Source organism: Leptidea sinapis, chromosome 13, assembly GCF_905404315.1.
Source record: "Leptidea sinapis chromosome 13, ilLepSina1.1, whole genome shotgun sequence".
NCBI classification, from domain to species: Eukaryota; Metazoa; Arthropoda; class Insecta; order Lepidoptera; family Pieridae; genus Leptidea; species Leptidea sinapis.
This window is the reverse complement of record NC_066277.1, coordinates 787,358-814,673: the sequence shown is the minus strand read 5'-3', so window position 1 is coordinate 814,673 and position 27,316 is coordinate 787,358. Positions and strand designations below refer to the sequence as shown.

Sequence of the window (27,316 nt, the reverse complement as noted above, 5' to 3'; positions counted from 1 at the left end):
GTTAGTAAGTCTTTTGTTGGGCGATGTATATGTTTCTACAATATGATCCCAGAAAATGTACAAAACAAATGTGTTACGAAATTTAAAAGAATTGTTAAAAAACGTTTGTGTGGGAAAGGTTATTATAGCATAAACGATTTTCTTAATTTAATCCCAGTCCGTGGTGTCACGGACTGGGATTAAAGCGAACACCCTCAGGCTCTTTAATTATTAATGTTTATTGTACTATATTACATTGTAATCCATATTTTATATAAAAAAGCTCGCTGAGTTTCTTGCGCTCATTTTTCTCAGGTCTGAGGCAGTCTCTTTTGAATGGGTGGTAGATTTTGACGTTCAATAAGTGATTATAAATCCTATTTTCAATAAAAATATTTGAATTTGAATTTGAATTATTCAAAAAAAACAAAGCCGATTCGGCCTTCATTGGCATTACTTATATGGATTTTCAAAAAAAATTGAGTAAACCAACTGTAGTTGATTTGTCTACTATTGTTATCTTTTATTTTACCCGAAGAAGACTTATAAATTCGCATTGATTACTGATCAAATCGGGAATATACTTCATAGAAGTCAGATTAATAATACAAAAAACAAGGGAGCATAAAACGATAATAGTAAATTGTTTAGCCTGAATTTATTTTACCAGCAATTTTTGACATTGTCAATTTTTCTCCGAATTTATGAAGGCAAAGATAAAAATTAAACGGGAATAAGATCTAAAATACGTATGAAATATTTTAACCGACATGAAAAATAGAAGGAGTATCTCAATTTAGCTTTTTTTTGTATGTTTGTTATTTCATAAGATCGCTGTTCCGATACGATTTACTTACTTTTTAAATTCAATTACTTTTATACTGAAATAAAAAATTAGTAATCTTATAATAGGTACTAGTAGGTAGTCTAAATCAAATAAAATCAAATCAAAATCACTTTATTCATGTAGGTCACGGAAATGACACTTATGAATGTAACAAAAATATTTTTCTTATTGAATCTACCGCTACTTCGTAAAGGGTTGAGCTAATGAGAAGTAAGTAGCAAGAAACGCATTGCAACTCTTTTATATCAAGATAACATTTCCATCGATTGACAAATCATTCCAATTACAATATAATATGTAAAATGATGCAACAAACATAACATAGTCAATGCCTTACACGAGTAAGTCAAAAAGTAAATGTAAATTAATACAAAAGTTATTGAGTACAGTAGCTGCATCATCCTATCAATAAATAAAGGTATTCAGTCTATCAGTACTAATTGAGGGTACTTCATATATTTTACATGTAGGTGGAAGAACATACAAACGCAGTAGTAACATACGTAGGTACATAGAATTTAGAACGTTATCGGTTTTTTCAACAGCAACATACACATATTATGTGTATAAATTAATAAAAACAATTATATACAGAAAAATCATTTCGAAGGATATTGAAGGATACGCTAATAGTCAATTACGTTCTATACATAGAAAGTCATTGCTAATAGTGCTTCGCTTATTAACGGCCGTTCCCAATATACTATCTACAGATAGTGATAAATTACTACCTTCTACTGTCAGTAATTAGCTGTCAATAATCTGAAGCTGTCCCAATATACCCGATAAGTCATTCTTATCGCCTTATATTGGGACGCGTGAATTGCAATTTCCATACAAACTCCTATCGCTGGTAAGCTATAGGAGTTTGTTTGAGCCAAACTAAGCATAAGCCTGTGCTATGGGTTGTATGTATATGTACGATATATTTAATACAATATTCTTACTTAAGCATGCATAAATACATCCATGACTCGAAAACAAAAACAACCAAGATTCGAACCCGGGACCAGATGAATAATCAAATTCAATGTTGCGGCCACCCGACTTTGAATTTAAATTTGAAGATTATAAAAATTAATGTTTTAACCACGCGTACAAAAGTACAACGTGTAGATATATTTTTTAATATTTTAGTGCAAATACGGCACGCCTTTGATTTTATACTGCGTACTGACATGATAAAATACAAAGTATTAAAATTTAATGTCTATTTTCGATTGATAGTAAACAGGGGATGTAGCTCAGTGGTAGAGCGTTCGCTTTGCATGTGAAAGGCCCCGGGTTCGATCCCCGGCATCTCCATTTTTGGAATATCATTATTTTGTAGCCATAATTACTAAACTATCAATTGCTAGTGCCTAGATATTGATATTTTTTTTTTATTAATTATATTGTCAAATCAATTTTTAACTATGTTACTACTGACATAACAATAATGAAAAGAAATCCTCATTAGATTTAATTTTGAAAAACTTTATAACTATCGTGGTACGAAACAGATCAAACAAAATATGTATAAATATAATAGATTAATAATGTAGAGAAGCACATAATTTTCAATACATATTATTCTTACAGGATCAAAAACTATTTTTGTATGATAAACATATTTAAAAAGTTACAAACAAATATCTCAAAAAAATTTATTAAGTATCAATAATAATTGTTTCTATTTATTATCAACTATTTTAACTTAACTATCAAAATAAAAAAAGACGGACAAAAATTTACAAAAGTAATAGGTTGACCCCGACGTGATTTGAACACGCAACCTTCTGATCTGGAGTCAGACGCGCTACCGTTGCGCCACGGATTCGATGCATAATGTGTTGAATTTATCGATAACTTTAATATAAACTTGTTATATCTTTATTTTTACGAATGTGAGTTTAATTTTTACACTTTCACAAAAACACTATTTACACACTACTCGACTTCCCCACAATCACACAGCCGGTCCGAGGTTCGAGTCTCCTTAGGACACGCCCCGCGACTATTGTTGCGTAGTCCTTGCAGCCTCCACGGCCCACGTCCTATGTCGCTGTAAAAGCCTTCAGGGTTCACAGCTTAAAGTATGTTTGTAGTCGGTAGGGCGTGTCCGCTTACCCGAGTCCGAGATATGGGCCCCGTTTCAGGGTCGTCAATACGTAAATGTATTTTCGTCCTCTCCAAAAAAAATCACACTACTCAACAGATCATGGAATTGGAATTTTGTATACAGACACAATTATATATCAAAAAAAATTAAAAAAAATTATTAGATTAAGAGTTATTTTGCGGAAACCCATATTATTATCCAATGATGTGTTTTTATTGAATGTAAATTCCGCTTTAAAAGTTTTGTCGTTAATCAATTCGACATTTGTTTCGCCTATACACGAGGCGTCCTCAGGAGATGTTGACTCGCCAAGTTTGGCCAAATTAAATTAATATTTCTTATTAAATTTTTCAGTTGAGTATAGTATAAGTTAATTAGTAAGTATTCATTCCTGTTCTGTGATAAGCATAAGCTATTGAGAACACAATATACCTATAATAAATATAAATATACTTGATAAATGAGCGAACTCAACAAAAGCAAATTTAAAATGTTATGTGTTTACGGTAGGTTAAGTCTCATTTGCCCAATAATTTCACTAGCTACGGCGCCCTTCAGACCGAAACACAATAATGCTTTTACATTACTGCTTCACGGCAGAAACAGTCGCCGTTGTGGTACCCGTAATCAAACCGGTATCCTGTGCAAAGGAGCCTCCCACTGGTAAGTAAGTAAAGTAAGATTTTATTTCAACTTTATTTCTTCACAAATTATGTTTAAATAATTCTTCTTCAAAGTCATCCAAGGTTCTACCGAGCATTTCATAAAATATGACCATAATCAACAAAAAACAAAATAAAAAAAGTTAAAGATTTTCAATGTTAGTTAATGTATTATAATTTTTTCACTATTCATATTTACCCTCATAAATATTTCAACGTTTTAATTTGAAAATGGAACGTCATCAAGCTTTTCGTATAGTATGTAGATAACAAAAGTTAAATAGTATGGAGGATCAATAGTGCGCGCAACATAATTTCATTTTCCTAAATAAAATTGATTTATTTGTAAAAGTGAACACTATACGATCGTAGAATCGTGGCGAGAAATACTTGTTTCATTGATTTTGAATTGCTCTATGAACTTCTGCATTCCATCTTTTTTACATCTATTTCAATTTTTAACTTTTAATTTTCTGTCTTTAATAACCTACACTGAGTCACTGTCTCTCAATAATTATTGCACCTACATATTGTGTGCCACGATAAAATAAACGGCAAAATCTTCACTGGGGCTAATAACTCATTGGGGCTTTCCCAGCGGCATTTCTCAATACAGGCGCACTTACGTGTAACGACGGTTTACTGTTACGAGTAGATAGGTACAATTGGCCACAAAAGAATATCTATTTAAAAATACCTCATATTATAATCTTTGAAGTTTATGTTATGTTACGCATTAGTCTTTTTTTATGGAAAAGGTAGACAAACGAGCGTACACACTTTACACCTGGTGTTAAGTGATCACCGCCGCCCACATTCTCTTGGAACACCAAAGGGATCGCAGGAACGTTGTCAGCCTTTAAGGAAGGTGTACACGCTTTTTTTAAAGGAACCCAAGTCGTATCGTCCCGGAAACACCGCACAAGGAAGCTTATTCCAAATTATTGTAGTACGTGGAAGAAATAGTATTTTCTATTAGAGAAGGCAAACGGGCAAATGGCTAACCTAATTTAATACAGCCGCCCATCGAATACCGTATGCTGTCTGTGCTCTAAAGTCTAAACCATCAAGTCATATCAAGTGCGCGTTAAATTTTACATTTTATTTTTAATTATTTCTAAGTACTGCCCAGTCCCCGTGATTTAGTCATTGAGGCAACTTTTACTTGTTTTCATTGAGGTTATTATAATTAATATATATATGGGGTAATTACACTATAAGAACTTTGTAGTGCTGCATGTATCGAATGTTTAGCGATGCAGGGAACTTTAGCTCTAATAGTCTAGAACTAATTCTTATTGAAATGGAACAAGTCTATTATGACAACTTACCTAGTAATTACTTAGTACATATTACCTCAATGGATTGAACCGGTAAGATATGCAGTGATACACCACGTCATGTTATGATCTCTACGCATGAAAGCAAAGAGTCAAGTCGATCGGAGATGTCTTCGTCTTCGATGATTCAAACTCTTCGAATGGACGAGAATGAGGAAGAATAAGTGTCTACTATTCAATATGAGGAAGAGTACTTTTTATAGAGTTGATGGCGGTAGCTTTAAAATTGTCTTGATTTGCTTCTGATTATTTAACGGTGTCGATTTTAGACTCAAGATTGTTCCCGTTCTCGTTGATGTCATCCCGAAAGATGTTGGCACGTCCGTTGTAAGAAGTATATCCCATTAGATGTTATGCTTACAACAAATTATATCAATTTTTTAATATCAAATTGCACTTCTCACTTTTCTACGAATTTCAACTTCCTTTTTTAACAGTCTTTGTTCGGGCTAACTCTGTCGCCAATGCATCGCGAATGACTTTCTGATCAGATCAGAAAGCAATGCTGCCCGGTGCAAACAAGTCCCTCATTGCCAAACATTATTGTATTATTATTGGCTTAGTATCGAAATAAGCCGACGGTCACTTTCCTAGGATATATTTGAACTTACTAAGCTGAAATGTCGATTGAGGGCAAATTCAAAATCAAACTTTGTTTAAAAAAGGATTTTTAAATAACTTCGTAAAAAAACTACCACCCTGAAAATATCGTCTTCATAAAACCTCTTCAGTATTACTCGTAACCTGAATTCCGTTCTACTTTAAAAAAAATATTTTAAAACAAACTGTCGACTTCTAACAAATACATTTTATATACAGCGCGGCGGTATGCACGGATTATTCTTCTGCGTAGTTTTCGGGTCGATAATTAGACTTAAAAAAAAGCGCTAGCTGGGCCTTCACACATCTTGATGTTACCGGGGTTGACACTTGTATGAACCACATTGACAACACTGTTCAAGCAACACTACCCTAGGATGAATGAGTACGGTGTACAAAAAAAGAATATGCCATAGGAATAAACCAATTTGCTTATGCAATAATTCTTTCTGTGTCGATAGCATTGAAACGATTAGACATGCAATTGTATGATAAATAACTTATCATATTTGTTATATCCACATTAGGAAAAACCCTTTTGTTTATGGGTTTATCAGATGAGTGTACGTACCGGCCCGCATGCGATATATAATGCTCGGTCAGAGGAAAACAGTCACAAAGAAAAACAATCCACCATGCGGTTATCACTTGTTTTAACTCTTGTCACTGCGCTGGGACTGGCCGCTCACTGCTTTCCAATATCCGATCAGACTAGAACAAGAGTCTCAGAAGATCGGCATCTTCAGCTTGCGAGGACAAATGGATCCGTGTTCAGAAAACGGTTGCTGGTTAGACGGCCACAACATTCACCAACATCACAATATGAAAACATCGAATATGAGTTTAATTTACTCGGAACTAATGATAGATTATAATATAGTTGAAGATTATTTACTTTACTGATGTGCACTGACTTTATTAATACGTACGTATAATTAATATACCATAGTGATTAGTGAACATTAGCTGTGTTCGAAGGAATTGTGATGCGAATTTGTCAAGTGCTATTTTATAATAGGTACCTAATGATTGATGATTGTATATTTTGGTTTGATTAAAAGTTTGTTATGTGTATTGTTATTAACTTGTTTTGTTCAACTTGTTGAACTTATATCTTTACTCTGTGATTCAACTATTGTTTCATCAATTTATTATGTTTTAATAGGTGTATTATGAGTTTTTACCTGACTGGTTAATAAATTGCTCAGTTCACAGCAGCTGCCCCAACGGGGTTCATACCGGCACCCCGATGCATGACAGTTATATACCAAGGTATACAGAGGTACATCTAGTATCTAATTATTTGATCGAAGGTATCGAACCACAGCCAACGTGCGTGTAACCTCCATGTAATGCGAAGTAACCAATGGGCACAAAGACTTCAAATTTTTTATTTTCAGTAGGTAAATATAAATTTTTTATCAGTATTATTAGACATATTGACAAAATCTGTAATGAAATCTAATAAAAAATTATGCAATGTAAATCATTGGTATTGTATCATTATTCTAGGAATAAGATCAATAGGGTTTTTTTTTAACAATTAACAAATTTCAATACCACCTACTAAAAATTCACAAACAAGCTAATATCTAAATAATTAATTTTGATCAATTTGTTAAGATTCTAAGAATACATTTCAAATAGCACAATGACTAATACTCGAACAGAAATTGGGCAATTTATCGGATATATCAAGCGAAGAGAAGGCCCAAAATTGGCCTATAAAATATCGGTGTACTTAGCAAGGTGGCAAAGTATTTAGTTACTTACTTACGACACCTGCAAAATTATAAGGAGCCTTTTCAGCCTCATATGGTACTACATTCGCTGTTCCCAACTCTGGGCGGCCCAACCCAAGCAATCGATATTAATACCATCTTTGTACTGAAGAAGAGGTAAACATTTTAAGTTTTTGTCACTCAATATATTCTTGATAATGTTATAGTACGTACATTAGACACAGAAGCAAATTTTCTTGAAACTATCATAATCATAATGTCGACACCAAAAGAAATATAAACTAATTAAACCTACTATTCGGATGAATAGAGTTAGTAGGTAGGTCTTTTGTCGAGTGATGTATGTATATGTTTTACAGCATGATCCCAAAAATTTTCAAAACAAATGTATTATGAACATCAAGAGCTGTTTAAAGAAGTTTATGTAGTGAAGGTTATTATAAAATACATGAATTTCATAACCACAGATTGGGAATGGAGTAACCATCGGGTTATTTAAATAAAAGATTGTATCAAAATTTTATAAAAAAAAAAAAAACGCTGCAAAGAGAATTTAAACACTACGTTCACCCGCTGAGTTGTACCCGTCCTCCTAAAGTCTGAAAATATTTGCTGAATGTCTAGACGAAACAGCAAATATTTTTAAATCTGTAACATCTTTACCTTTTTGTTCTTTGCTGTTATCAGAGCTCCTATATCTTCCTTCTGGGAAAAATTGCGTAGCTCTGGTAACAGTCCAATGATAGTTTATTGGCTTTCGACACATCGGGAAGCAAATGGAAACAGCTTTGCACACAAAGCTGTTTTCTTTTTGCTTTTATCTGATTGAATTCAATAATTGTATACTTGTATTGTATACTATTTTATTTGTACGACTGTGGTATGGGATTTTATGCCTGCAATGAAGATTTATTATTATTATTATTATTTACCAACAGTTTTCCGTCTAAATTGTTGGCTCTCAACATATTCTTGATGATATTATGTAGGTACCTATGTGTACAAGATTATAAACAAATTTTCTAGAAACTGTCATCATAATGTTAACACCACGAACAAAAATAAAGTTTTTATGCTTACTGATCGGTTAAGTCTAGTTATTAAGTCTTTTGTTGGGCGATTTATATGCTTTTACAACACTATCCCAGAAAACACACAAAACAAAATATATGTTACGAAAATCAAAAGAATTGTTACGAGACGTTCGTGTGGTAAAGGTTACTATAACATAAATGACTTTCATAATGATACCACAGAATGGGAGCGTAGCACCGCCCTCGGGTTATTTAAATAATAAAATTAATTGTAACGACATTTTATGAAAGAAAGGTCTCTGGTTTCTTGCGCCCGTTCTTCTCAGGTATTAAAAAAAGTCGTTCATTAAGTGATTATTTTTTTTAATACCAAAGCATTTTAATTTGATTGCATATTTCCTCAAATAAAAAAAAAACTTTGACTTTGAAAATGAAAAATGAAAAATATTTATTTCAGTAACAAAAATTGTACAAACATAATAGTGGAAGTGACCTTCTATTAAGTGACGAACACCTGTGCCAGAAGGCCACGCTCTTCCATATCAATTAAAATTAACAGTACGAAAAATTAGGGTTCACAATTTAAGTCTTTAAAAATATAATATAACAAAAGAATAATATTATACTCACAGAATGTCTGTGTGTGTGTGTGTGTGTGTGTGTGTGTGTGTGTGTGTGTGTGTGTGTCATTGTTACTTTTCATAAGGCACTACTTATTGTATTATTAAAAAGGTAGGTAAGTAGTTTACGACATGGGTAGATACCTTCAAAAAAAGCGCGTACCTTCCTTAAAGGCCGCCAACGCTCTTGTGATTCCTCTGGTGTTGCAAGAGAATGTGGGCGGCGGTGATCACTTAACACCAGGTGACCCGTACGCTCGTTTGTTCCATAAAAAAAATACCTATACTCACTTAAAAATTTGATGTAATATCTTACCTGAACATAATATCAATTTGGCATTGTCTATTATTTCATTAAACACCTCCGACATTGGCTAAGCTGTGGTATATCTTCCAAAGAAGCCACTAGTAAGTAGATAGAACAGACTAGTGTATTTGTTTTATTTATACTAATCATTTACAGAAAAAATGTTAAGCTAACATATTCCCGCAAAACTGTTTGGACAGTATGTCTGAAGGATCAAGTCTCTCAAGTCATTGATGTATACATGAACATTGATTTTATACAAGTGTAATCATCAAATATTGATAACAATATAATAAATACATGATATAATTTTAAGGCAATGTTTCTTAAGTTTAGTTTTACGTTTTCTCTTACTGGTTTCTAGTCGGATGTCCTCAGGCAAGCTGCTAATTATCACGGTAAGCGTTTTTTCAAAGATCAATCACCGTAGTAGTTTTTAATTCTAGGTACCTCAAACTTACCAGCAGACATCGACCGAGTATCGTGATTGTGCATAATTGAAGATGGGTTATGTCAGGCCTGTCTCACTTCCCGTGTAGGTGTGTACTTCGAAATCAAGAGTACGGGCAGTGGCCTCTACAGAGATGCTATTCACCATTGTTTTCGAGTCATGGATGTTTAAATTTATGTATGTTTAAGTAAGTACATATATTGTATTATATATATCATTGTCTTGTAACCCATAACACAGGCTGTAGATGCTTAACTTGGGGCAAGACAATTAGTGTAAAAAGTGTGTCAATATTATTATTATTGAAACGTCCGCGCAACTAGAGCGCCTTGTTTCTTTAGACAGTCAAACGTCCACGCAACCAGAGTGGCCCAGTCAACGTGTGTATTTATTTTGTGTTTAAATCTGTGGTACTGTGGTAAGTAATAATTGTTATAGGCTTATCTTTATATATCAGGTATCCGAACAAAAATTTAGAGAAAAAATTTATTGAAAATTGCTTTTCGGGCTGAGGGAGCGCGGGAAGCTTCGAAGCGTGAGGGCGGTATTTATTTTCTTCTTTAATTTTAAATTATATTTCTTTATTACTTTTTGAAATTAATGTACATATTTTATAGTTCTGACTATTCTTTCAATTTTTAAGATATTTAATAGTAATTGGCTAGGTATTTCGTAAGTTTTTTTAAGTTTTGGCGCTAACTTTCGCGCCATGTCTAAGCGAAAGAAAAAGGAGAAACCTCCTGATGAGGAACTCCCTTTGTTCTCTTCTAGTGAAGAGGATAATGAAATAGAAAATGAAGCCACCAAATATAAACCATACATGGTGGACTGATTATAATAGAAGATAGCGCGGCAGGTTATGAATTTATCGTATTCATCCAAAGTAAAGAGGAAAAAAAACCTATCGGAACACGCGATATACTAAGCCTGAGCAGTTGTTTCCAACGTTTTGTGAAGGGAATTAAATATTTAAAAAAAATTAACAAATTTAAAATCGGTGTAATTTTGATAAAGCCAACTTAGCTAATGCATTTTTAGATAACTCTTCATTCTTAAAAGAACAAGACATTATCGCATCAATCCCAGCTTCATCCACTGAATTGACTGGAGTGATTACCTCTGTACCAATTGATATGTCTAACAAAAATATTTTTAAAGCGCTAACATTAAACAAAAAAAAAATATTATTGTCAGACGCATAATGAAGCGTGAGAGATTTAACAATACATTTTCATTGGAGCATACTCAGACAGTTGCAATCACATTTGCAAGCTCCACTTCTCTTCCAGACTATGTCTATCTGAAGATGTGGAGATTGCCAGTATTGCCATATATACCTCCTGTGAAGCAGTGTTACTGATGTTTAAGGTATGGACATCTTGCCAAATTTTGTAAAAATGCTGAAAGGTGTTTAGTTTGTGGTGATGGACATTCTTTCAAAACTTGCACCATCAGTGTAGAAAAAGCAGTATGTGTTCACTGCAAAGGGGACCATATTGCTATTTCGGGCAAATGCCCTGTAAAACAAAAAAAAATCACAGAAAATAAAAACAAATATATTTCAAGACCTTACTCATCTTTATTTAATGAAAGTAATTTCCCCAGTTTAAATAAAAATCCACTACATATCTCTAAATTACTTTCAGACAAGAAAGTAATTAATTTGATAACAGAATCGTTAATCAGAATAATATCATTAAATAAAACAGAAAATATGGCAATTAACAGTCAAAATATTACAGATATTTTACATGCAACATTAAAAATACACGGGCCATGCAGGTCTCTCTCGGGAAATCGTCGACCAGTGCCGGGAGAAACTTGTGTCTTCTATCGAGTCCTCTCTCGAGAAGGTCGCGGAATGGGGTAAATTGAACCTTGTCCAATTTAACCCCCAGAAGACTCAAGTTAGCGCGTTTACCACTAAAAAAACCCCATTTGTCGTATCACCGCTCTTCGAGAACACTTCTCTTAAAGCCGCGCCTAGTATCGGAATACTGGGTCTCGAAATCTCGAGCGATTGCCAATTCCGTGGCCATCTGGAGGGCAAAGCCAAATTGGCTTCGAAGAAGCTGGGCGTCATCAATAGAGCACGGCAATACTTCAAGCCGGCCCACATTCTAGCGCTCTACAAAGCGCAGGTCCGGCCACACATGGAGTATTGCTGTCATCTCTGGTCTGGTGCACCCCAGTATCTGCTCGATCCATTTGACCGCGTGCAACGTAGAGCAGCTCGAATTGTCGGGGACTCAGTGCTCTGTGAACGGCTGGATCACTTGGCGTTGCGTAGAGACGTCGCTTCATTGTGTGTCTTCTACCGCATTTATCACGGGGAGTGTTCCGAAGAGCTGTTTAACCTGATTCCTGCCGCCGAATTTCACCATCGCACGACACGCCACAAGTTAGGATATCATCCCCACCATCTGGATGTGTGGCGGTCCTCCACAGTGCGGTTTTCAAGAAGCTTTCTCCCTCGTACTACAAAGCTGTGGAATGAGCTTCCTTGTGCGGTGTTTCGGGGACGATACGACATGGGTACCTTCAAAAAAAGCGCGTACACCTTCCTTAAAGGCCCACAAAAACAATAACACCTAACATATCAGACTCTCAAAGTATTTTTTATTGACTAAGAATTTACTGAAAAACACTTTTTTTCACTTCAAATTCAATTTCAACACCCTAAATATTATGCAGTGGAATGCTCAAAGCATTATGCATAATAAAAATGTTTTCAAGAAAGTTCTTAGTGATAAACAAATTCACATAGCTTTAATTCCAGAGACCTGGTTGAAACCTTCTATGAAACTTATTATAAATGGCTATACCATTGTGAGAAATGACTGTGGTAATGCTCATAATGGTGTGGCTATTATAGTTCATAATAGTATTCATTTTCAAAATGTAATTACTTCATATGATGATTCAATACAAAATATTGATATACAAATACAAATTAACCACAAATTAATATCAATAGTAAGCTTCTATAGTCCTCCACGTTCCACTCCTAGTTTTACAAAATCAAAGTTGAATAATTTAATAAAGTCCATTCCTGGTCCAATGATAATAGCTGGTGATTTTAATGCACATAATACTCTTTGGAGTTGTGGAAGCACAGACACTTGTGGTAGGGATATCTTAGATGTCATGGAGGAGAATGACTTGGCACTTTTGAATGATGGAAGTCCCACAACAGTTGGCTCAAACAGTTGGTGGCCGAATGGTCTTGATTTGACAATGGTATCCTCTTCATTACTTTTATCTTGTGAATGGAAGGTCTGTGATTCCCCTTTAGGTGGATATCATCTTCCCACTGTAACAGAATATACATTTGATTATATTAGTCATTTACCAAAGTCATCTCAAATCATCCCTACTCATTTCAATCCAAAATTGGTAGATTGGCCTATGTACAAAGAAAATATTAACCAGTTAGAAAATTTGTAGTGGATCCAAATGATCCATTAAATTCATATAATCAATTTTGTGATACTTTACTTTCTACTGTTAAAAATTCATTGCCTAAATCAAGAATTAACAATAATAATCTAAATAGTAAAAATATTCCACATGATAAAAGTAAGAAAATATTCTTGCCTTTACCTTGGTGGAATACAAAATGTTCAAAAGCTGTTGATGACTGCAAACATGCCTATGTTATATTCAAAACATACCCTACTTTCAAAATTACATTTCATTCAAAAAGGCCCAAGCTTTGAAAAAAGTTGTATTAAAGAATGAGTGTTGACTGGCTTGGGAACACTTTTGTAAATCTTTACGTCGTTTGGTTCCTATGAGTAGAGTGTGGGAAAAAATGCGAAAGTTTAATAAAACTTATAATACAAGAAAACAATTCATTAATGTTTTTTTTGTTTTTTTGAGAGGAGAAAACGTAATATGTCGGGCTCGAGTGTCCGCGTAAGCAGACACCCCATACCCACTAAAACCTCCTCTGTGCTGTTAGCAGCCCTGGCTTTCACAGCGAAGTAGGACGTGGGCTGTGGAGGCCGCAAAGACTACGCAACAACAGTCGCGGGGCGTCTCCTAAGGAGACTCGAACCTCAGACCGGCTGTGTGCTTGTGGGAAGGAGAGAGAATGAAGATGAAAAGGTGATAAGAACACACTCGCCGGCGAGTGTGGTGATGTTTTGTGTAATGTATGTAAGTGTGTATGTATGTGTTTATGATTGTATGTATGTGTGTTTGTATGTATGTATGTAGTGTAAATGTTTGTGTGCATGTATGTTTGTGTTTGTGTCTGTTTGTGGAGTGTGTTTGTGATTGTGTAAGTGGTGTATGTCAGTCCGTCAGTCAGTCAAGTCATTAATGATGATTGGGTTACAAATTTTCTTCACAAATACACACCTGATACAGTAGAGAACACTTCTATCTCAAATATCGTAGTAGCCTTAAGTCATTGCCCTCCAATTCATATCTGACTGATAGCTTTACAATAGTTGAATTACAGGCAGCTTTGAAATCAAGAAAGAATACTGCTTGTGGACTTGATGGCATATCATATAAAATGTTACAGTTGTTAGATACATCAAACTTACAAATTTTTTTGGTAATTATTAATTTACTCGGGAAATTTAACACCATACCTCGCGAATGGAAAGTTGATTGTTTGGTACCAATACTTAAACTGGACAAAAACCCTAATGAGGCAGATTCTTATCGCCCAATTACTTTATCATCTTGTGTTGGAAAAATTTTTGAACAATTATTAAAACAAAGGATTGAATTTTATGTTGAACATAATAGCATATTACCAAGCAATCAGTTTGGATTTCGCTGTGGTCGCTCTGCTAGAGAGAGTCTTAGCCATTTATATTTGGATATAATATTTACTATTAAAATCAAATAATAATCAGATTAAATATTATTATTATTATATATATATAATATTTAGTAGTTATGGACATGGTTCAGTCTATTCACTATTGATACTTGATATTGTAATTTAATTAGTATATATTTTAGCACTTCCACTTAGGTAAATTTTAATAATTATATATTATCTATAGGTAAATGTTTTACCTGCATTACGTATGTAAATACAGTAGTTTAATATATTTTAGTATTATTGTAATTATTTTTATGTATAGTTAAAGAGGTAGATAATAGTTTAGTTTTAGATACTAAGAAGTATAGCTAAATAGTTATTAGTAGCATATAATAGTATCGTAGCAATTTAGTAAATAATAAATTGTTATTTGTTATATTTAAAAAAAAATATCTCGTATATTTTATATCGACATTCGACATGACATTGACTTGAAACATGACAGTGAAAGTCAGAAACAGAAGAGAAACTCGCTTGAGTTATGTATTAACACTGAAATGACATTAAATTATTTGAGACCCTGGACGGGAAAATATAACTAGAGACTTGGCTTCGGCCTGATAAACTGATATACTTCTGAATTTCAAAACAAGAGACTTGGCTACAGCCTTTAAAAAAAATATGATCGGTCTTGACATAATATTGCGAAGAAACTAAAAGAAAAAAAAAGCATTAAAAACGACGAAGAAATGGCTGTATGGGCTTGAAGCCTTTGCCTGTCCTAATATTGGACGAAAAAAAAATGTCAATTATTGTGTCTCAACTGTCAAGTGGTTTGTTATTGTTTTGTGCATCATGTAAGTGTAATATTTTAATTACTTATTATATTTGTTTTATATATGAAATTAATCCTCATGATATCTTGTTTCCGAATTTATCTACATTTACGTAATTCCTCTTGCGACAGTCGACAAGTTGTCACTGTATGACCGATAAAGTATTGTTTTAATATCAAACTTTTATTGTAATACAATTAATTATCAATAAATAATTGCTTTTAATAGGGACAACATGTCATAAATATGATGTTTATAATATTCTACAATCTGGATGTATTGAGACAACCAAGTATTTCACGTTATACTTGTGCATTCCGCAGTTAAATTGTAGTACGAATGTACACAACGACCATTTTATCGTTTGAAAAAAGTTGAAATAAGGGTTTGTACAAACTAAAATCTGGTTTGGTGCATGTATTATTTAGTCAGTTAAGGTCATTTCATTTTATATGGTGTGGACCCTTTTCATTATATTGCTTCATCTTATTTTAATTATTTTGCATTGCAGATTTTTTTTACTTAACAAAATAATTATCATATAAAAATAAATATGCATGAACTAACACTATTCGACATGTTTAAAATTTAACATACTTTGATACAAGCTTGCTATTATTAAAAGCATGAGCTTACTCATTATATTTATAATTAGGAATTTAATTTCCGTATTAAAATTTTAGGTCTGAGAGTCAAAATAATTATTGTGGTGGGCAATATACCAGCGGCGAAGCGTCGCAGATTCAACCGTGAGTATTTCATATTAGTATTATTTGTAAGTAAATATAAAATATCCTTAATTCCAATTGACATAGTTGTTCATAGGATTTTGTTATGGAAGAGGAGGACAAACGAGCCTACGGGTCACATGGTTTTACGTCATCACCACTGCCCCGATATACATGCACACGAGAGCGTTGCCGGCCTTTTAGAAAGCTGTTGTCGTTTATTTTGAAGGTGTTATGTCATCTATATGTATCTATATGTATTTAATGCCTTGAGCAGTGTTTCTAAGACTATTCTTAGAAACACTGCTCAAGGCATCTCATTCCACAGCTTGGTTGTACGTGGAGAAAACGCAACACATCCCAATGGTGGAGATGATATCGTAATTTGTGGCGTGTATTGGTATTATTAAGAATTTAAATTATTATTTTTTAGTGTGCTCTATCAAATAAACAAACTGACAAAAATTCAACAACTATAATAATTGCTCTCGTTTACATACTTGATATGTTTAATCGTAATATTATAACGCAATGCGTTTATTTTGCAACTTTTAAAGGACCAGCTTATGATGAAGGTATATTTAATAATTTGAATATCAAGTTGCGATGAGGCTTCTCGAGAACGTGGTAGAGGAAGTTGCCGTGGGAGAAGACAATTGTACGTTTCATTTTTGTAATCTTCATCTTTTTTATAATTATTAATATTAATATATTATTTTTTAATGTTCGAATGAATGTTTTACGGCCATACCATGATATTATTAGGGACTCAAAAGATGATAGTCTGAAGAAGATTCGCTCTGAAAAGAAAATTACGTAGCGACGAATTGACGCCTTACCGGCTGAGTCGCATCAAGAGCTGATGGCTCGCAAGCGGAAGGCTTCTACCGGACGCACCCCGGCGTAAACGGCGAACAAAGTTAATATTATATTGAAACCAATGTTTCATAACATTTATCTTCTTATATAACTCACAAAATTTGTAAATTATGTAGTCCAAGTAAAGTTCAAGTACATTTGTTTTATTTTCTAAGTATGACTATTTGCATTGGCCAAGTATGAGAGTTTTAATCTGTTTAAGTATGATTTTAATTTCACAGGAAAGCATCTCCGGAGCGGTCTCCTTGTTTGCTGATGCGTCCTGCAGAAGCACATCCATCGACGTCGGGGGTGGCGCGATCTAGTGGTAAAAAATTTAATTATCATTGTCATACTATAAACTAAATAATAACATTTGTTTTATCTATGTGGCTTGTTACAGATATTCATTCTGCTGAACCTGAGCCATCAGCTTCTGGTTTTTCATCTTCAGTCGGTAAGATTTTTTATGAAAGTTAAGGTAGATCAAGTCAAAAATGATTTCATTCATCATTCTATATTATGTTTATTTGTTGCAGTGGTTTCTGCAGCAACTGATTTTGAGTCCTATTTAGAATAAAAATATTTTATTTAAATTTTAAACCACACAAACAATGTTAACATACATCCTCTCGGTTAGAAAGAGACTATTATTAAAATAGCTGTATTCATACATATTATATTCATATATACATATACGCAGAAGTGGAAATTACGTTATTTTCTTCCGAGTTATTTGAAGAACACAACAAGATTTATCTTATTTTTGACTTATTACTGCGACACCGACAAAAAGACTTGACGACTGAATTCCAACTGTAGAGTGCTACGATAAGTACTGAAGATGTTTCAACTTCGGTTCGACTTGAGTTATGACTGACACAACCTTAGCCGATAGTTGACAGCACTTTGTGTTATGTGTATATGAAAATTATAAAATTCCATCAATATTACATACTGAGAACTAATCAATCCAATACCATTTTTTTTAAATCGATTAACAAGAAACCAAATTACGAAAGAGATACATATATACATACATTACATTATAAGTAGAAACGAAATTTTGTGTGAGTAATATTATAGAATATACGTAATTTGTAAATTTCCAACAATATTAGATAACTAAGATTCTAATTGATAACCTTTTCTTTAACTATATAATTATATTTAAAAATAAGTCTTTTTTATATGTAATAATGAAAATATACTCATTAAAATTCTTTCATTTCTACTTTCCCTAATGTATTATATTACTATACATACTATTATTATTGCATATCAAATAAAATGAAAATATTATTTTATTGTGTGTTCATACGTATGCAACGTATGTAGTAAGCCTAAATGCGGCCGTTTTGCAATATATTTGCCGACGGCTTTGTTAATGAAATTGTTGATGAATGGATGCTTTGTTTTAGTTTATTGCAACAATCCCGTGGTTCGATATAATGACATATTAATATCAAAAAATAGGTTATATAGTCTATTTTAATAATAAGTTTTATTAATGTACGCGCTAATATTTAACATAAAAACTTAATATAATGAAAATTTTATCGCATTTGTACCTACAATCTCGAGCCTTTTTAACCTTTTATTTCAATAGCTTGGGTTCAAAAACAATTTTATTATCATACATGTTGATTTTCTATACTTTTTAATACTTGAATGTTTTTTTTTATATAGCCATAGGTGTAGACGTTATGTAATTATTTCACTTTTAAATAAGATGAATCTGGCGCTCGCCGTCGGATAATTAAGTAACTGACAGCTGTCGAGGCGGAGTTTGCAGTGGGTTAGTGTGGGTTAGGACTCGCAAGCTAGCAGTGATGCACATTGCACACGCGGGCTTTGTTTGTCACCTACTTCACTGAGCCGACCGATCCTTTTAAATAGGAGAAACTTAAAAAAAAGCAAAGCATATTAAAGTTCATTGCGATCCTAAATTTTTAAGGCTTCCTAGAGACGCTGAAACAATCTAATTTTAAGTGATTATTATTATAATAAAATTACCATTCATGATAGCTACCTATTTATTTACTACACTAATTAGGTTTGACTTTGTCGTGGCCTTCCAACGCATACATTACTATCTGCAAGTAATGTAGGTTTGACAACGAAAGAATATTGATTTAAAATTACGATTACATTCCAATTTATGTTATAGAAAATACAGAGTTTTTTAATAAGTTGACCTTATACTAGATAGGTACAGTTTTTGGTAAAGAAGACAACCCTAATGTCGTCAGAAGAGGTAAGAGTCACGTGATAGAAAGAGAGGCAACTTCAAGGGTAATAAAAATGTAGGTTACAAGCGCTGTACCATCTGAATTACACCTTTTTTTCTTTATTTATTTAGGGGCTTTTATATGTATTCTTTGGTTATGTTATTGATTGTTATTGGCTAATAAGCACTTATGCTGACTGGCAATACTTTATATATATTTAATATTTTTACTTTTTAGTGACGAAAAAATCTAAAAATGCGTATTTCTCGAGTCTTTCTATATAAGTTTTAAAAGTAAGCCCGTACGTATGTATATGTGTATGTACGTGTGTATTTAGATTTTTGTTAATATCTCATTGAATTGTGAGATAATTTTTTTCTCTTTTGAATATAGAAAGTAATGTGCAATGCGTTTACAATTTGTTTTATAATATCAATTTGTGCAATTACTGCAAATATAAGAAATCAGAATAATTAGCTAAAATGAGAAATATGTATAAAATGTAATTATTATGATTCTTGAACCTTTCCGCATCGGTCGTGCCCGCAGGCACTCGAAATTCAAAAAACAAAGAGAGCGGCAGTGCCCCAAGACACTCTTTTACCTCACCCAGTTTTCACCCTTATTAAGTGTACAAGATGGTTTATTTGCCTACCCAATTACGAACTAGTGAAGTCCGATACACATTTCGATCCGTTACGATTCAAGGCCACCAATATTCGACGTCATAGCTTTACGGACATAGCATTTTTGTGTTCACTTGTTCCCGGGCGGCGCAGCGAGCGGTCGTTATCAAGACACAAATATTGTACTTTGTGGAGATTTTGGTTTTATTTCATAATGAACATGTTCATATTCAAATGTTCATTACAAAAACATAAAAGGAAATAAATAAAACAAGTAATTAACATTGAAAATCAACATTTATTTTAAAATATACCTATTTTTACACTTATTGTCGATTGAAAAGTCTGTGTGAAATAAAATAGAAACACAATATGAATAATTTATACATGGTCTTATAGCTTGTTTCAATAGCTTTCAGTGACAGTCACTCAAATCACCCTAGTTATAAGCATTTTATAACTACACGTAAAATAATACGCACGGGGAAAACGCTGCGCGAGCGCCGAACGCTTGCCGATCTAAGGTGTACATCAAGCGGCGGAGCGCGCTGATCTGGAAAGGTGAATGACTTCGTTTTGATTTGTCAAATTGACTTTTAAGGAATTGTCAAAGTCATTTATCGACGTGATCGATGGATGACATTTGATATTCATTTATGTCTCGCAAATCGTAATCATTCAGTTGTCAGTACTCAGTAGTCACTACTCACTAGTAAAGTCAGTACCTACTTAATCAGTATTCAGTATCTTTATCATAATCAGTTGGTAGGTAGTTGGTACGACTACGGTTATCAATAATCAAAATCGAATATTAGGTTGGGCAATCAACAGTGCAAGTGAATAAATAAAAACACATTTTACTATGATATTGTAGTGTGTATAAGAATCATGGGGTACGATATCGGTTGGATTATACCGAGGTTGAGAAATCCAGGTAGACTATGGAATTGTGCGAGTTCTATAACATTAGCTGTTGTTGGTTTATTCAGCAAATTCGTTGTAGGTAAGTTTCCTGATTCTATTCTATAAATTAGCTGCAAACAAAAAAAGTGAAGCAATCTACGTGGATTGTGCAAACACAGCAATTGGAAGTTTATTAGGTCGAGCTTACACCGACGTAACTTGATTGTGCTACATTGGTTGTATAGAATTACACGACTCATCAATTTTACTTGAACGAGCTAATTTGATGTCTTAGTTTTATATGATATGTATAATTATCAATCAAACATCATTTCAAAAACTACTTAATTTTTATATATTTTATTCTTTGATGTTGGCATATTTTTTCTCAAACTTCTCTTTGTTGTGATCATGTTATTATATAATTACCTACTATTAAACTAGGTAGTTATCAAAATAACATTTATTTAAATGTGGATTATCAATCCAAAATAACAGTAGCTGTTATGCATTAAACTTAACTATTTTAATTAATTTTTAGATGTAGTGTAATATAATCAGCACATAAGAAGAGATTATTAAATATCAGGTACATGTGTTAAAATGCATGTTTAGAACAATGTGATTTAAGTAGTTTATGATTATTGTAAGTACTGAAATGACCTAAAAATTGCATAATAAAATGTATCCATTTGATGTGAACTAGCTAAAAAAGTTTCATATGATTGGCAAAATAAGCTTTTATTATTATGTAGATAGAGTTTATAAATTTGGTCCAACATATAAATTAATTACTTTTACCTTTTGACAAATGTTCTGTTTGATCAGTTGTGTAGATTGTAGCTTCTCTTTGTTATGAAAGTAAAGCAGAGTGTTGTTATTAAAGGCCAGCAATGTGTAGGTGACTCAGGTGCCGGGAACATCCAAGCAAAAAGTGATAACTTCCTGACAGGTGATCCTTTGCATGTTTCCTCCAGTTCATCCTATTTTGTGCTATCAGCTTTTTTATATATAGATTTATTATTGATTAGAGTATTATAATAAACCATTAGCTATTTAGTGAAATACAAATCACTGTAAGTTATCAAACAAAATCATATTTATAACTACTTCATTGTAAAAATATTACTATCATAACAAAAACCAAGGAATACCAGTAATATTTAAATTTAGAAGAGTATTTATTCATTTTTAAATGTGTGTAAAATTAGTCCCAAAAGCTAAGTAACAAGGCCACGCTAGACAAGGTTAATGTTTAATTACAAGTGTCCTTGCTAAAGTCTTTATAATGGGTGTGATAATATAATTTTACTAGCCTTATTAATTTTAATCATTATTGGTCATCAATCAATCTGCTTGCTATTTTTAAACTGCATTTGGTTGCATAAAATTATTATGTTTAAGAAACTAAGTATGTATTTGAATAGAACTTGAAAGTATAATATTATATAAGGTCACACTAAAACAACTTCCAATTATATAGTATAAATATACACATAACTCACTTATTTAACAATTGACTACAGTTTAAATTTATCATGTGACAATGTTTTTTTAATCATTAATGTTTTTGCTAATAACAATGACAAATAAATTATATTGTCCATTATTTGTTTTTAAAAATTGATTTATGTAATTTAAAGTTATATCATAGAATAATAATTTTAACTAAAACAAATTTTCATAAGGTGTTATTTAAAGTTATATAAATCATGTGAATATTTACATTATAGTCTAACTAATATTCAAATAATAGTTTCATTGGAATGAAACTGATTACTTTTATCTGTTTCGGACAGTTTATAAAACTATTAGGTCTATGTGGTTTTTACACAAATTAAATTTGAAAACAAAATTTATGAACAATGAGGGACTCGAACCTGTCATTTTTCATATGAGTCTCTTCCAACTGAGCCAACCATTTGTGTTACTTAAGGTTCATATATCATGCTAGGTCTTGTTCAACTGTCAGGTTGTGGCTTCATCTTCAGGTTCTACTTTACAGTTGAGGACCTGCTCAACCCCAATATTTGCATTGTTTATATATTTTGTTTTCAAATTTAATTTCTGTAATTATTCCCACAAGTGTGGATTATCACTTTAAAAAATAACAATATATGAGGTTTTTGTTCAAGTATTGACTTGTACATTTCTGCAGTAGAACTCACTATATGTTCTGGTCATTGCTGACATCACACTTGAAACACAATAGTGGTGCACCGATACCATTGCGACAGACCATGAGACATATTACCTTATAACTTAGATTTACTTCAGTGATCTATGTGTTGTAAGTATGTTCTTGTTTATAAAGCGCAACTCAAATATTGCACAGAAATAGTAGTTTCTTAATGTTGAACATTTGTAGAGCTGTTAACATAGTACTTCTACAATTTAAAGTAGGTAATTTTCATAGAATTGTGCATATCCATGTACTGGCAATGTTGAAATATATGATTTGATGAAAAACAGTGTTTGCAAGCATATTAGTTATATTAACATGTATTTATATAATTTGTAATCTTCTTAGAAAATGGTGTAAAGTTAGTTAAAAAAACCAATGATTATATACAACAGTGCATTTCTGGCACTCTCATCAAATATTGCTTTTGGAATCATTAAAACACAGGTCTAGCAAGTTACAAGAGTAATTGGATATGTACTATTATTTACACAATATTATTTTGATGTAAGTCCTTAGAATACTCCAAATAATGGTTTTGTTTACTGTTATTTTGTTTTTAAAAGTATTATTATTAGCTTAATAAACATATTATATTATCTTTCTCCAAACATCTCAAAATAAATCTTTTGTCTTCAAGTGGGAGAAGCATATTACACACTAACATATTAGACAACTGACTTGTTATAAGCCAAATATAATAATAATAATAATAAATATAATGGCACATGTGGTTCTCTACATTGACAATCTAGTTTTGCGGAGCACACAATGCTAAATTTAGGTTTGCTAGCTTCATTGAACATTCTGCATCATCGCTGGGGCTACATAATATGATGACCATCCAATGATTCATGTGGTATTGTGGTGTTTGTTTTAGAGTTCCTAAACAAGACTACGGTGTACAACCGAGAGGCACTGGCGAGGGCGGTCCGGCGGCCCCCGGACGTGCCTCTGCTCACTGTCTCCAACCACCACTCCTGCTTCGATGACCCGGGACTATGGGGTAAGATTTGATGCTGTTTGTAGACTCCAATAACAGAGGCATCTATTATTCCAATCCAATTGTCATAATCCACCATACTCGATCCAATTAACCGCGTGCATTTAGCCCAGTTCTCTGTGAACGGCTGGATCACTTGGCGTTGCGTAAAGACGTCGCTTCATTGTGTGGTGAGTGTTCCGAAGAGCTGTTTCACCTGATTCCTGCCGCCGAATTTCACCTTTCAAATTCAAATTCAAATATTTTTATTCAAAATAGGATTTAAAATCACTTATTGAACGTCAAAATCTACCACCTATTCAAAAGAGACTACCTCAGACCTGAGAAGAATGGGCGCAAGAAACTCAGCGGGTTTTTTTTTTAGTATAAAATATGGATTACAATGTAATATCGTACAATAAACATTTATAATTAAAGAGCCTGAGGGTGTTCGCTTTATTCCCAGTCCGTGGTGTCATTAAAAAAACGTTTATGCTAAAATAACCTTTCCCACACAAACGTTTTTTAACAATTCTTTTAAATTTCGTAACACATTTGTTTTGTACATTTTCTGGGATCATATTGTAGAAGCATATACATCGCCCAACAAAAGACTTACTAACTCGACCCAACCGAGTAGTAGGCACAACAAGTTTATGTTTGTTCCTCGTGTTAACATTATGAATGTCACAGTTTCTAGAAAATTCCTCAATGTGCTTATGAACATACAAAACATTATCAAAATTGTATTGAGAAGCAACACTCAAAATGTTTATTTCTTTAAATTTTTCTCTTAATGATTCTTTAGGACCTAGGTTATAAATCGCGCGAATAGCCCTCTTCTGCAGCACAAATATAGTTTTAATATCGGCCGCACTGCCCCATAACAATATACCATAGGACATAATACTATGAAAATAACTAAAGTATACTAATCTCGCCGTATCTATGTCAGTTAACCGTCTAATTTTCTTAACCGCATATGCTGCAGAACTAAGCCTATTCGCCAATCCTTCAATATGGGGGCCCCACTGCAATTTGGAATCAAGAGTAATGCCAAGAAATATAGCAGATTCCACTGGTTTTACCACCTCTCCATTTAATAAAATATTCGCATCTACATTTTTGACATTTGGTGCGGTGAATTTAATATATTTGGTTTTATGATTATTTAACAATAAGTTATTGGCGCTAAACCAGTACACGATGTCAGATAGAGCATTGTTTACTTCGTCATATAAAACTTGGCTTCGTTTCACTTTGAATATAAGTGAAGTGTCATCGGCAAACAATACCACCTTGTGTTTTTTTTCTACAAGGTTAGGTAGATCATTTATATAAATTAGGAAGAGGAAGGGTCCAAGAATAGACCCTTGTGGTACCCCCATACCGAGAGGAGTCCCAGGAGATCTCCTGCCATTCACCTCGACCCTCTGAATCCTATTATTTAAATATGAGATCAGAAGATCGAGTGCAGATCCTCTTATACCATAGTGGCATAGCTTCCTGACCAGCGTTGAATGTTGAACACAATCAAAAGCCTTAGATAAATCACAGAAGATACCAAGTGCATTCTGTGATTCCTCCCAGGCCTCAAAAATATTCCTGATGAGTTCAACACCTGCATCCGAAATTCTTGTTTGTTGTCTTTCGCACGACACGCCAAAAGTTAGAATGTCATCCCCACCTGGATGTGTTGCGATCCTCCACAGTGCGGTTTTCAAGGAGCTTTCTTCCATGTACTACAAAGCTGTGGAATGAGCTTCCTTGTGCGGTGTTTCCGGGACGATATTTCACTTGATTTCTCTCATGACTGAACAGTGAAGAGGTACCGGAATATATCGAATAAGAGTTGTAATGTTTTCAGGCTTGTGGCTGAAATCAAGTGTTTGTGTGTCAATATTTATTTGCAATTAATTATTTTTTTTGTAGCAGCTTATAGAGACATCAACCTAAGCGTAACGACTGATTAGTATTCCTTCGTAATAATATACAGATGTCATTATTGTCTTTGTTTCTTTTGTTTTGTTGTAAGACAGAAATATTTATAAATAATAAAAGAAATTACAATATTCAAGAGAGTTGTTCAAAGTTATAATATGTACATTGATGAAGCCACAAGCTGAGAGTTGAACAAGACATACAAGATTTATGAACGATACGTCACATATACGTCAAATTAAATTTATGTATATTGATATTAAGATAATGAGGGTACAGTTTGTTTGCACAAGACAATACGTACGAGTGGTGGATATTCACTTTCCCTGAGTGACACTCCACGTAGGTGTAGCTTAATACCTACGTGGAAAAAACAAAACAACACATGTAAACAATAATGATACGAAATATTTTTTGTGAAGAAGTCGTTAGAAATGGATATTCACAAAACTTTACCGCCCCCGAAACCACGTTATGGGCATAAAAATGCCGCGCCTGTTTTCTTCAAAACATAAGTCTTATTCACATAAACTGGGCTACAGGTACTAGGTTACGATAACTTTTAAAATATTTGAGTTGTTCTTTCAAAATACAAACTAAATTTATGTTTATTACAGTAGAAATATAGGCAGAAGTAAAACGATTTTATTTATTTTTGTTGATTGTATTAGAAAATAAAGATGTTTTTACTAAATTCGAACAACTTTGAAACAATTTTACTTTTGTTTCTATATATGAATACATAATATTGCATTTCTTGTGCAGAAATTCATTATTCTGATTGATCAAGGTATAATAAAATAATGCCACAAAATAGAGAAAGGTAGAGCCCAAAAAAAAGAGCGCGCAATTTTTTTCCGAAGCAGTGGTAGTGCTTTATTTGCATCCATCATAAAGAATTAAAAGTACTTTGAGAAATTAAAGCGGGCATAATCACCAACAACAAGAGAACAAAGAATATCTTTAATATAATCAAAATATTTTATTTTTCTAGCTGACCCAGCAAACGTTGTATTGCCATATAAAGTAATTTAAAAAATTTTCAATAATACTAAAAATTTTTGGGGAACCAAAAATAGATGCAACCGATTCTCATACCTACCAAATATCGATATATTTGGTAGGTATTACGATTAATTCAATTATTGTAGTCAATTTTCCATCTTGCGACCCTATAGCGAGTTTGTGGATGGAACAGAATAATATAAAAATCGCGATACAAAAATAGTTGTAGATCGTAGAAGGGCAAAAATTTGAAGTTGTATGTATTCTTCTATGCTCAATCATAATAAAATTAAAATAAATGTCAAAAAAATATGTTTAGGGGTGGGTTTCATTTATCATTTAGGGGTATGAAAAATAGATGTTGGCCGATTCTCAGACCTATCCACACACATGTTCACAAAATTTCATACAAATCGGTTCAGTCGTTTCGGAGGACTTTGGTAACAAACACCGGGAGACGAGAATTTAAATGTTAGATGAGAAGAGGAACATTGGAATACGTCAATACGCTTTTGTTGTTTATGAATTTGAGGCAGCTGGTATTATCTTAATATA

At 33.1% G+C, this 27,316-nt stretch overlaps 1 protein-coding gene and 2 non-coding genes across 12 annotated transcripts in view; 2 read left to right on the top strand and 1 right to left on the bottom strand.

Moving 5' to 3' along the window:
* The window catches only part of LOC126967724 (tafazzin), a 164,053-nt gene that overhangs the window by 122,032 nt on the left and 14,705 nt on the right, over positions 1 to 27,316 (top strand). For 2 of the 10 annotated variants that reach the window (XM_050812344.1, XM_050812343.1), the window contains exons 2-5: positions 15,989 to 16,054; positions 17,134 to 17,219; positions 17,295 to 17,348; positions 23,714 to 23,839. In XM_050812344.1, the coding sequence (XP_050668301.1) occupies positions 15,989 to 16,054; positions 17,134 to 17,219; positions 17,295 to 17,348; positions 23,714 to 23,839 (332 nt within the window). Of the gene's footprint in view, positions 1 to 8,799; positions 9,871 to 13,214; positions 13,794 to 14,835; positions 17,220 to 17,294; positions 17,349 to 20,422; positions 20,752 to 21,537; positions 21,604 to 23,713; positions 23,840 to 27,316 lie in introns of those variants that run through there. The other 8 variants (XM_050812340.1, XM_050812338.1, XM_050812339.1 and 5 more) reach the window with 8 other exon arrangements.
* Trnaa-ugc (transfer RNA alanine (anticodon UGC)) lies at positions 2,060 to 2,131 on the top strand. Its single transcript has one exon. It is a non-coding gene; the product is annotated as a tRNA-Ala (tRNA).
* Positions 2,574 to 2,645, bottom strand: Trnaw-cca (transfer RNA tryptophan (anticodon CCA)). Its single transcript has one exon. It is a non-coding gene; the product is annotated as a tRNA-Trp (tRNA).